Here is a 12308-nt window from a genome sequence, read left to right as displayed (position 1 = left end):
CACTACTAGGTGGCCACTCTAGCCTTCAACAGGCCCTCGGGACTCTACCGCCTAAAGTGGCTTTTCTATGGTTAACTTCTCTCCTTTGTCCTGAATTTCCTCTGGGAAGACGCTCTGATGGGACCCAACTCCCCCCCTACGGCTGCTTCTGTCACCGATCCCTCCAATAGTGACACCCTGTTAGGTCTTCAGGGTTGCCCAGAGTGGGAGGATGGCGGAAGTGAGTGTGAAGGTGCCCTTCCCTCTCGCCACTCTTCTCTATGATCGCTTCCTTCGGTGACGAGAAAAGGGGTCCCGGAGCTTGCGCAGAACGGGGCTGGGAGATTGTGGCGGAGGGGGGGCAGGGAGCGGGAGCTGCCGCCGCCGCCGGAGCTAACCGCGGGGACCGAGATGCAGGTGGGACCGGAACCGGAACCCCCCCCTCTTCAAGTCCTTCTTCCCTCTCCGCGGTCCGGCCCCGGCGCCTCTGAGGAGCCCTGGGTGGGAGCGGGCGTGGGGGACCAGAGGCAGGAGGGCACTCGGCCCAAGAGAGTGCAGCAGATAGGGCTGGTCCCCAGAAGACTGCGGCCCCGGGGTGGGTAGAGCGTGTCCAGGGAGTAGGGTCGGGTCAGAGTGGACTGCAACGGGCCCAGTGGGTACGAGCCAGGAGCGGAGCTTGAACCCTCCACCACCCGCCGTTCGGGAAATACCAGAACTGAGCCAAGAGGCAGGTGCACGGGGAAAATGTGTCTTGAGTCCTGCTTGACAGAAGAGAAACTTCAATCACCGGCTCAGTAGCCGCAGGGTCAGCGGGCCTGAAGGGGGCTGGGTCTGCGTATGGTTAGAGGGTTGGGTGGGCCCTTGTGAGCTGAGGTGGCCTCTGTCTAGAGATTGGTTTCTCTTCTGTGTCTGCACCTCTTGGCTCAGTTTCCCTGTGCTCCATGACTCGTGCATCGACTGGCTTCTTCTCATTGGTTTGGAATTGTCCCTGTGGTTGGAGCCATCTGAGTGTGTAGGGCCTAGGCCAAGGAGGAAGGGGAAGGGTTGCTGACTGTGGTTCTGAACAGGAGTCTGAGATTTTAGGGAGACTTTCCTGAGCTACCCTCACCCCGGTCCTGCTGCCAGTCATCTTCCAGTATAATATGGGGGGGAAACACTGACAAAAGAGCCATGGCTTGTAACTTCCATGCCCAGTTCTGCCATTTGCTATGTGTAAGACCTTGGGAAATCTCCTTCTCTAACTTCTGTTCTAGAAGATTGGAATCCATAAAGATAATAATAATGGCAGTCGTTATCATGTGCTTACTTTGTCAAGCACTGACATGTTCCATTTAATTCCCCCGACAATTCTAGGGGTTGGAGATCATTAGCTCTTTTATGGATACAAAAACTGAAGCTCAGAGAGGACATATACTTTGTTCAAGATCACACAGCTAGTAGGTGTGAGAGCCTGGATTTCTGATTGCATAACCCACGGCCTTAGCCAGCAGGCTAGCCAGCCTTTAGAGCACACTCCTGAGTGAGAGAAGACGGCTGTGAAAAGTCCTAGGGCCCCAGCCCCCCGTAATGTTTTACTTACTTTGTGGTCAGCAAAGACTTGCCCTGACCCAACCCATAGTCTTTCTTCACCTGGTGCTGCTGCCTCTGAGCCCCAGACCAAAGGGGCACCAAAGAAGTGGGCTGTGACCGTTCCAGGCCTTCCTCGTACAGCGCTTGGGTGTAGGGCCCTGGGGTCAGCTATCAAGACAATTGCTGTTTGAATCCATCATCCATCCATCCATCCTCCTCAGTGTGCATCCTCCCTCCTCAGAGCTGGACCTCATGATATATGAGGCAGGGTCTCTAAGCTCTACAGACCTAGCTCCTCTGAGAGCTGGGGCAGTGAGGGGCTATGACTGAGCCTGGTCCAGCGAGACCCTGGGGACAAGGACTATGCAGTGGGAAAAACAGTAGACTTGGAGGTCTGAAACTTTTCTGAGCTTCGGTTTCCTCATCTGTTGTAGAGGTTATTAAAGCCTCTCACAGGGAAAGGTAAGAACAGCATGTGGGAAGCATGTGATAAATATTGAAGGATCTGCTTTAGAGAAGGGAGGTGACATGAAAAAGATTCCTTTTTAGAGGAAGGAGCTCCACAGCCGTTTATCACTCCTGGAACCAAAGCCTGGGAAGTGGGGTTGGGAAGACAGCAGGATAGGTGTAGGCTAGACACTGGGGAGCCAGTTGTCTGGGGCTTGTGGGGTTCGAGGGTCGGGGAGAGGGAAGGGAAGCAGTTGGTGTTCTTCCCCATTGCTTTCTGAGGAGCCTAGACCAGATTAGGGAGTCTGGCTCGGGTGGGGCTCCGCCCCCAGTCCCACCTCAGCAGTGACTCGGTGTATGTGCCTCTCTTCCTTCTGCAGCTGCTGCCGCTCACCCCGTGTCTTCTGGCCGCTTCCCTCTTTGCTGCCCCTCCCCACAGGTTCCCCCTCTCCACTTCCTGGGGACCATCATGAATGGTGCCCCTTCCCTGGAGGATGGGGCCTTCCCCTCTCCTCCCCCCTTGCCACCACCCCCGCCCCCTAGTTGGCGGGAGTTCTGCGAGTCCCATGCCCGGGCTGCTGCCCTGGATTTTGCCCGCCGTTTTCGCCTCTACCTGGCTTCCCACCCCCAATATGCAGGGCCCGGGGCTGAGGCTGCCTTCTCCCGCCGTTTTGCTGAGCTCTTCCTGCAGCATTTTGAAGCCGAGGTAGCCCGGGCCTCTGGCTCTCTCTCACCACCCATCGTGGCTCCTCTGAGTCCTGGTGTGGAGATCCCAGCACATGACCTGTCCCTTGAGAGCTGTAGGGTGGGCGGGCCCCTGGCTGTGCTGGGTCCTTCTCGATCATCTGAGGACCTGGCCGGCCCCCTCCCTTCTTCAGTCTCTTCCTCTTCTACGACCTCCTCCAAGCCGAAGCTAAAGAAACGCTTCTCCCTCCGCTCAGTGGGTCGCTCTGTCCGCGGTTCAGTCCGTGGTATCCTACAGTGGCGGGGGACTGTTGACCCTCCCTCCCCAGCCGGGCCCCTAGAGACCTCATCAGGCCCCCCAGTGTTAGGTGGAAACAGCAATTCCAACTCCTCTGGTGGAGCTGGGACCATTGGCAGGGGACTGGCTAGTGATGGAACATCCCCGGGGGACAGATGGACTCACCGTTTCGAGAGGCTGAGACTCAGTCGGGGAGGAGGGACCTTGAAGGATGGAGCAGGGATGGTGCAGAGGGAAGAGCTGCTGAGTTTCATGGGGGCTGAAGAGGCAGCCCCAGACCCAGCTGGAGTGGGCCGGGGAGGAGGGGCAGCTGGGCCTACCTCAGGGGGAGGAGGGCAACCACAGTGGCAGAAGTGTCGCTTACTGCTTCGAAGTGAAGGAGAAGGAGGAGGAGGAAGTCGTCTGGAGTTCTTTGTGCCACCCAAGGTGAGACCCAGAGGAGGGGGGTGACTGGGAATGAGTGATTGAGTTTCCAGAGTGGTAATAGCCTATATACATAGCTTTGCTTACTTTGGTTTTTAAAGCTAACTTCTGACTCTGAATTAGTAGCTCTGGGCAAGACTGAAAAAGTAGTAGTACTCGTTTTGTCTAACTCCCTTAGGATACAGAAGGAAAGATGAATCTCTGGAGGGACGGGAAAGATGGTCTTGGCCCACCAAAAATCTGGATCTCGTTCTCTTCCAACCTAGGCATCTCGGCCGCGACTCAGCATTCCCTGCTCTACCATCACAGATGTGCGGACAACCACAGCCCTGGAGATGCCTGACCGGGAGAACACTTTTGTGGTTAAGGTGGGGGCCCTGTGCTCCCCTGCCCCCTTGGAGCACCCGTGTTGGGGAAAATGCACTTAGCACATATAAGCAAGGGACATTGGTGGAGGGAGGTGCACGTGTGTCAGGTTCCTTGAGAGTATGTCCCTGAGGCTACAGCTTTTCTGGGAGGAGGGGAGAGAGAGAGGATGTTCTTGTTCTTACTAGGGGTGGCTTAAGGCCTCCGGAACTGGAAATGGCCTGTGGGCCTCCTGTTGTCCCCATCATAGGTGGAAGGCTCCTCAGAGTATATCCTGGAGACCGCTGACGCTCTGCACGTGAAGGCCTGGGTGTCCGACATCCAAGAATGCCTGAGCCCGGGGTGAGGATCCTGATTCTGGCACTGAGGGGACCACGGGCTGGGTTGGGAGCGGCCTTGTGCCGCTCACCTCGTGATTTTCCTCCCAGCACCATTTTCCCTGTCTCTGCAGACCCTGCCCTGCTACCAGTCCCCACCCCATGACCCTCCCTCTGGCCCCTGGGACCTCATTTCTTACAAGGGAGAACACGGACAGCCTGGAGCTGCCCTGCCTGAATCACTCAGAGAGCCTGCCCAGCCAGGATCTACTGCTGGGACCCAGTGAGAGCAATGACCGCCTGTCGCAGGGTAAGGGTGGAGCCTTGAGAACCACAAACCTCAGAACCTGCCACGTAAGACCTCTTCTGCCAGGCTCCACGCCCTCTCTCCAGACTCTACTGTGTCACCCCATTCCTGCTCCTCAGCGACCCACCCCCACCCACCAATTGTTTGTCTTTTGTCCCTGAACATGCCAAGACACAGTTTGCCATTGAGGACCATCAGCATCACTGTCCCACACAAGCCCCAGCGAAACTCCTAGCCTGCTTTCTATGCCCGGCCTTGTCACCTTTTCCATAGCTTTATGCAGACCACCACTCTGGCTGGAGATAACAGGTCTCTCCTTCGGGCCTCCATAACACTTTGTACACATCTCTTTCTTGCTCTTACTCTGTGTCTCTGTGCGTGTGTGGATGGTGCCAAATTTTCCTTTGAGTCTGTACTTGCTGGCCTGGCTAAACACACGCATCCCTTACTCACACACATAAACACACAGAGACCCCTAAGTCTACCAGACCCCAGCACACCTTTCTAAACTCCAGTGTACCCTTTCCTCATGACCCTCCATTCTGAGTTTTAGTTTCACAGTGCCTTGCACACAGGCTGTATTCTGTGAGTAAAACAAATTATAGAATCTTAAAGCTAGAATGGACCTTGAAGCCATCCGTTCCAATCACCTGTGTTCTCAGGCAACCAACAGCAGGGAGGAGAAACAGCGTTTCTGATCTCACCTGAGAGTCACTGACAAAGACAGGCTATGCCAGCTTGATGCCTGAGTCACCGCCCTCCACACCTCATATATACCTGTCTTCTGAGCAGCGACTATGCACGACAGTCCTGTGGGCTCAGGCCTGCCACTCAGCAGACATTTGGGAATGCCCTAGTACCGGCCTGGCCCTGTGCTAGGCTCAGGAGCAGGGTGGGGGAATGCAGACATGCCTCAGATGAGCTCCTTGCCCTCCAAAGGCTCACAGTCTAGCTGAATAAACATCACTTTCTAAAAAGCAGGACTCTAAAATGGAGAGCCTGTGCTGAGTGCCCTCTGAGCAGCACAAGAAGGAAGTACCTTTGGAGCTCAGAGGTGGACGAGAATCAGGGAAGGTGGAATAATAGCGAATATTACAAAGAGAAGGTGAGAGAAAAGAACACAGCTGGTGGGGTGGGGAAGAGCACAGCTTGGAGGAGGCACATGGTAAGAGCCGAGACCTGAGATGCAGGGAGCCTGGGAGATTGGAAAAAATTGGATGGGACAATTGGGTTAAAGTAGAAGATTCATGAATACAAGTTAATGTGAAGGTCAAGTTAGTTAGGTTGGGGAATTACTAGAAGGAAGATCTGATGCCTCTGAGAGTTGAAGGCTTTGTCCTATTGGCCAAAAAAGAACCCATTTTTAATGCAAAAATATTTGAGGTATTCTTTGCTCCATTTCTACAACAGTAGCTGTTGATTCAAAAAAGATGAAGGATCTTTTGGATTCAAAGGACCTACTTTCAGTAAGTGTAGTCCTTGAACAGTGGATGAAACAAGTTAGGAGCCGTTGGTAAAGACATCGGGGGTCCCTGCCTAGAGTAGGATCCAGCATTTTAGCCAGCTGACCCTGCCAGTGCACACGGGGTGGAGGGGCCCGGGCCCACCAGGCCTGCCACAGAGTAGCTTCTCCAGTTCTCAACTTTGCCCCCCTCTGTTTTTTTTTCCAGGGGCATATGGGGGCCTCTCCGACCGCCCCTCAGCATCCATCTCCCCCAGTTCTGCCTCCATTGCTGCCTCCCATTTTGACTCAATGGAACTGCTTCCCCCAGAGTTGCCACCCCGCATCCCCATTGAAGAGGGACTCCCAGCAGGGACAGTGCATCCCCTCTCGGCCCCCTACCCACCCCTGGATACTCCAGAAACAGCCACAGGTACCAGAGGTTTGGGTGTGTGCCTATGTCCAGGTCCAGTTGCCTGCCTACTTGAAACTCTTGCCTTGGGGTCCTGAGGAATCTGATCCAGGGGGAGGGAAAGCAAGGCTTTCTTCTCCCAGGATGGGGGAAGCTTCCTTGACACCCAGGTTTCCCTCCCTCTCTCCTTCCTGAAGGGTCATTCCTGTTCCAGGGGGAGTCAGAGGGAGGTGAGGGGGACCAGCCCCTCTCAGGGTATCCTTGGTTCCACGGGATGCTCTCTCGACTCAAGGCCGCCCAGTTAGTACTGGCTGGAGGCACCGACTCTCATGGTGTTTTCCTGGTACGTCAGAGTGAGACGAGGCGGGGTGAATACGTCCTCACTTTCAACTTCCAGGGCAAGGCCAAGGTGAGTGAGTGCCTGAGGAAAGGGCTCTGTTCTACGCAGAGAGCTTGTGGGTGGAGCGGGGGGAACATTGTTACCCAGGGGAGAAGTGTTCTGTAATCGGTAGGGGTTTGGGCTCCTGTTTCACCTCGCTCATCCTGCCCTCAGCACCTGCGTTTGTCACTGAACGAGGAAGGTCAGTGCCGGGTCCAGCACCTGTGGTTCCAGTCCATTTTTGATATGCTCAAGCATTTCCGGGTGCACCCCATCCCTCTGGAGTCTGGAGGCCCCAGTGATGTTGTCCTTGGCAGCTATGTCGTGTCCTCCCAGCGACAGCAGGGTGAGCAGAGCAGGTCTGCAGGGGAGGAGGTGCCCGTGCACCCAAGAAGTGAGGAGGTGTGTGTGCCAGAAAGGTGGGGTGGGGAACTGTGAGGAGCAGAGGCTTTGTTAGGGTGAGCAGGGAAAGAAGGGGCCAGTGTGTTAGGATTTCCGAGAGAAAGAAGTATGTTGAGAGGAAGGCAGAGGGCGCCTGGCTAGAACTGGGGAAGCAGCTGAGAGTGGGTCGGCGCATCCCCATTCCATCAGACCCTCTGTTCCATCATCTGTCTGTCTCCCAGATCCATCCTCCCAGCCTTGTCTTTGCCCTTCCTCACAGCCTTGCCTTGGGCCTGCCCTTCTAGGAATGCTCGGTTTGATATCCCTCCCACTTCCCTTGATGTTCGATGTCCCTGTCTGATCTGTCCCTTTTCCCCACCCCAACGTCCCATCTGTCCCCACGTTCCCCCCCCCCCCCCCCCCAGGCCGAGAGCAGGCCGGGAGCCATGCAGGGGTGTGCGAGGGAGATCGATGCTACCCCGATGCCTCCTCCACCCTCATGCCCTTCGGAGCGAGTGACTGTGTGTAAGTGTGGTCCTCCTCTCACCGCCGCCCATGATCCATCTTCCATGGATGGGGGGTTGCTCAGGAGACTGGATGTGGGGGAGATAGCACATGGCTCCTGGGGGGTGAGTGAAGGGGAGGCTGCTGCAAGAGCTTGCCTCCCTCCACAATCAGTCTGTCTCTTACCATTCCTATCCAGAACCGAACACCTCCCACGACTCACCCCCGCCCCCTGAACCCCCTTCATGGACAGACCCCCCACATCCTGGGGCAGAAGAGGCGTCGGGGGCGACAGAAGTGGCGGCAGCAACAGCCACAGCAGCCAAAGAGAGGCAAGAGAAAGAGAAAGTGGGCAGTGGAGGGATCCAGGAAGAGCTGGTCCCCGTGGTTGAGCTGGTCCCCATGGTTGAATTGGAAGAGGCCATAGCACCAGGCATGGAGGTCCAGGGAGGCTCTGGATCTGGTGGGGTCTCTGGGGCAACACTGATGGTGCAGCTACAGCAGTTACCACTAGGGGGCGATGGAGAAGAAGGGGGCCATCCCAGAGCCATTAATAACCAGTACTCCTTTGTGTGAGACACCCTACCCCCACCCTTTCTCCACTTTCTTGCTCCCCAGCCCCCAGTTCCTGAGACTGGGGCTGAACAAGGACATAGAGGAGCGGTAGGCATCCCCTCCCCATATGCTTCCTTTCCCTTGATGGCCAAGGGCATATATGTTGGTACAAGAAGAGGTTCAAGAGCCCTGTCAACTCCTCAGTTCATACACTACAGGTGCCCCATCCCCTGGGGAGGGGGTTCGGGCTCCATTACCTCCTCGAGGGGCTCTTAGGTCAGCCCCACCCCTGGGGGCCATTTCCCCATTAACTACCCCCCCAGCCCAAGGAAGGGTGAGGGGGAAGGGCTGTCAGTTAATGTTAAGGTGGTTGTTGTTGTTGTTTTAAACAAAATGGAGAAGCATAAATAAATAAAAGGGTTTATCTCAGTTCATTGTGGTGGCTGTGGCCAGTGTTTGCAGTGGGGGCTGGGACAGGTGGGTCAGGAAGGCAGCCCACTTGTGCTGTGAGCTCTGGAGCTGAGAGGCAGAGGGCTGGGTCAAGTCACGTCCCTGCCGCTCCCTTGGCCTGTGCTTTGCTCCTCTGTGGGCTGTCCTGTTTGTGGGCGGTAAGTGCAGAGCCAAACAGTGCTTCTCGAGGTCTCCAGCTGAGCTCTCTTAATGGGACAGGACAATGAACAAGCAGTGCTGATGATCTCCAAGGACCTCCTGCTCCAAATTCCTCAGCTAAGGCTTCCTACCCTGGGTAGAAAGCAGGCAGAGAGAGATCATGGGGGTGGGGCTGGGGGCATGGTGGCTGTATAGGGGGAGGTTTGATGTGGCGGCCATGGAATCTGGCTGCAGAGGGGTCCAAGGATAGGCTGATTGTCCCCCTTCCCAGAGCCAAGCTGGGAAGCTAGAGAATAGATGGCAGAGAGCACTGGCTTCTACTCCTGGCTTTGCCTCTTATTGTGTGGCCTGGGCAAGGTACAGCCACCCCAGGCCTCAGCATCCTCATCTGTAAAATAGGAAGTTGCCTGTACGTTGGAGCTGTTGACATAATTTGCTTGTCCTGGATAATGTTTCCATTGGAATTCCACATAAAAGTTCAAATTATTGACGTCTTTTGAAAATCAGACGATTTCATGCGGTTCACCATCCACATCTGCTCCATCCCCGCCAGATCACTTCACTCACATGACATGCCTGGCCCTGTGGGTACTTGAGTTGGCAAAGTCTCCCCTTCCTCCTCATGCCCACACCCCCACACCCGTTTAACCCAGGCTCTGCTCTCCAACCTGCAGCTGTGCCCTCTGCCAGTGGAGGGCGCCCCCAGGCTTCCCAGCTCTGCACAAGGTGGGTGCCAACACGGAGGGGGCAGATTCTGAAATCTTATTTTGCTTTGCCGTCTCCCCTTCCCGCCTCCATTCAGCTCTGTCTCTTGCCATCCTGCCTCTCCCCTTCCCTCCCAGGCAGTGTGCTGGAGTTCTCCTGCCTCTCAGCCTCTGTCCCCACTTCTAGGCCCTACCCGTGCTTATGACCTTGCTATTCTGGGCCTTGTGTCCTGTTGGGAGATGGACAGGAGACAGCTGGGCTCACAGGCCACCCAGGCTTGGGGCTAGCTGGGGGAAGCCTGCTGGCTCTCCCAGTTTTGTTTAATCCCTGGGACTCCCCAAAACCTTGGCTTCAGGAGACTGGAGATGGAATTGGCCTTGCAAAGGTGGGATGGTTTGGGGATCTGGGTGCTATATATTTTAAAAGGGAGATGGTGAGAAAAGATTATGGCGTCCTAGCGTAGGCAGGGCCTGATCCTCTCCTAATCTAGCAGCAACTGGTGCTACCAGGCTCCCCCTCCCCCTAAACCCTGCCAGCTTTCTGGGACTTGCCTTCTGAAGATGGGTGGGGAGGGGTACATGGACCCTCCTATATCCCAAGATTCGTATGCCTTGGCTGGAGGAACCTGAGACTATTTCCCTCTTAGCCTTTATGGATCGTTCAGTTCAAGTTCCAAATTGGTCAGGGATGGGCCAGCCTCTGTCTCCATGTCCTTCAGAATTAGACCTCTCCCATTCTGGGTGTCAGCCCTCAGATAGGAAGGGAAGAACACCTGCCAGCTCTGGGCTTGGAGACCCCCAGTGGGAGGGATCCGAGAGCGCGAGGGCCTCCTCGTGAGCCTTCTTCCATCCCAGTTCACCCTGATGGTGGTGGCATTTGCAGCTCTTGGCTGGTGTTTTCCCTCTCTGGCTTCATGTTCCCCCTCTGGGAAGTTGAGGGAGGGGGAAACCACTATCCTTAAAGGGCCCTGTTGGCAGCAGTGTCCTGTAAAGCCTGCCTCCTTTCCTCAGCCTCATGCTCTCAACTCCCTTGAAGCTGTGATCTGTCCAGTCTTCTCCCCCTTCTCCATGTTTGGGCATTCCTGCTTCTTTAAGACAGTGCTCCTGTCACTCCTCCAAGTGGTGGCGGGGAGAAGCCAGCCAGTGCAAAAAGCTTGGCAGATGCTGAGGCTGACTTTGGCCTAAGAAGGTGGGTGGGTGCTGGGCCAGGTGGAGGTGCCTGTCGGTGGACATTCATACCCCATTGTCTGAGCCCCCCTTTCCCCAAATCACAGGAGGATTCTGCTTTAGGGGAGGGGTTTGTCGGAACCATGAAGAGGGGGAGGGAAGGAGTCCCGTGTCCTTAACTCACCCTGGAGGCTGCCCTCCCCTAAATCTAGGAGGAGGAAGGGATGAGTGTGGGGGACTAAATCCTTAAGTGTCATCTACTCCTGCTGGCCTACCCACTCTCCAGAAGTGGGGCTTCCCTTTCCTTTGCCTCACTGTCTCCTATACCATTGTCTGCTTAGGAACTTGAGCACCAGAGAGGGAAGTAGCCTCGAGAACCCATTGAGTAGACTAAAATCCTCACTGTTCATTTCAGGAAATTGAAGCCTAAACCGAGGAAGGACTTAGGGTCAGGGTCGTGGGGCTGCGTCCCCTCACTGACCTTTCACCATTACTGTCATCGAACCTCTCTCCTCTCTCTGCCCTCCTTTACTCCCAGCCACACACCCCATGCTACCCTCCCGCTGCTCCAGCAGCTGCCCTGGTAATAACCAAAAGATGCCCCCATCCCAGAGTGGGGGTGGGGTGGGGGGCTCAGAGCAGCTGCCTCTCTGAGGAAGCTGACACCAAGGCCAGCCGCTCAGCAACAACTTGTGGCTTTGCACCCAGCCCGTGGCCCCCACCTACCTGGCTGCCACATGTTCAGCTCTCTGCTGTCCCTTTTCCCCACTGCTCCTCAGACTTCCCTCTGACCCTGGCAACTCTGCTTCTGCTCCCCCAGCTCCATTCTGTCCTTATTTTCCCTAGACTTGTCCCCATCGATCTGCCCCTGTCCATGCCTTTTGTCTGGAGCCTCTGCCGTATGCAGCTTCCCTGGGCCCCTTTCCATGATGTCCCCTCCCTCGTGCCTCTTCCGATGGGGTGTGCCCAGGCTCAGAGCTCCGATCCTCCCTCCCTTTGAGGACAGATACTTCAGGGCCAGGTGTGGTGCAGACCACAGCTGTCTGGGGTCTGCCAGGTAAACCCCTTGGGTTAAAGAGAACAGTGTAGAATGAGGTAACCCTTATTCCATGACTTGGGGTGACCCCCACCCCCATCCTAAAACACTTATCCCTCCCCCTCTGCCATCAGCACATTCTGTATGTAGCCTCTTGGGTTACCTTGCTGCCTGGGTATCCCATTTTCTTCAGGGCGGGGATTCACTTTTAGGGATGGGGGGGCCCTGAAGGCTATGTTCCCAGAGGCTGAATTAGAGCAATGGGGGTGGGGGGAGTTTAGGGGAGAGACAGGCAGTCCTGGCTTTGCTCACCAGGGCCTGGACACTAAATCCCTTGTTGATGGCTGCAGCAACCCCTCCCTAGGGTAGGGTTACCGTCTTCTGCTCTGTCCCCTTGACCCTCTCCCCTCCCTGCGTCCCCTTATTCCTCTGGAGCCGCTTCCTCTAACCCCCAAAGGATGTCCTCCCCCCCTTCAATCCCCTTAGGGTTGGAGTGTCTCTGCTGTACTTTAAACAAACGAGGTGAGGAAGGAGGCCGGCGTGGACAAACAGGTTTAGGGTGGATGATGGGAAGTGGGAGCTGTGAAGAAAGTGGAAGGCGAAGGCCTGAGAGTAGAAGTGGGCTTAAGGGAAGACCTAGAGGGATGGGTTTAGACTGGGAAATTCAGTGCAACTAAGGAAGTTGAGGCAACTGGGGGAGGGGTCAGTAGCAGATGATGGAAAGTGAAGT

The 12308-nt window shown here is 55.8% G+C and overlaps 1 protein-coding gene across 6 annotated transcripts; it reads left to right on the top strand.

Annotated features, from left to right (window-relative positions):
• The first annotated feature begins 269 nt into the window (after nucleotides 1-269).
• SH2B1 (SH2B adaptor protein 1) lies at nucleotides 270-8494 on the top strand. Of its 6 annotated transcripts, XM_028529765.2 has the most exons (11): nucleotides 310-396; nucleotides 1983-2010; nucleotides 2376-3403; nucleotides 3667-3768; nucleotides 4017-4108; nucleotides 4218-4393; nucleotides 6061-6264; nucleotides 6441-6652; nucleotides 6797-6968; nucleotides 7429-7528; nucleotides 7707-8494. In XM_028529765.2, the coding sequence occupies exons 1-11, from the start codon at nucleotides 391-393 to the stop codon at nucleotides 7741-7743; spliced, it is 2157 nt and encodes a 718-aa protein (XP_028385566.1). In that variant the 5' UTR covers nucleotides 310-390; the 3' UTR covers nucleotides 7744-8494. The 6 variants fall into 6 exon arrangements, with proteins under 6 accessions (XP_028385558.1, XP_028385549.2, XP_028385532.2 ...); XM_028529757.2 differs by lacking the exon at nucleotides 1983-2010 and having other exon boundaries at nucleotides 270-396; XM_028529748.2 differs by lacking the exon at nucleotides 1983-2010 and having other exon boundaries at nucleotides 270-396; nucleotides 6797-7024.
• Nucleotides 8495-12308: the final 3814 nt, after the last annotated feature.

Source organism: Phyllostomus discolor, chromosome 3, assembly GCF_004126475.2.
Source record: "Phyllostomus discolor isolate MPI-MPIP mPhyDis1 chromosome 3, mPhyDis1.pri.v3, whole genome shotgun sequence".
Classification (NCBI taxonomy): Eukaryota; Metazoa; Chordata; class Mammalia; order Chiroptera; family Phyllostomidae; genus Phyllostomus; species Phyllostomus discolor.
The sequence above is the reverse complement of the archived record's forward strand: the minus strand, read 5'-3'. Positions and strand labels throughout refer to the sequence as shown.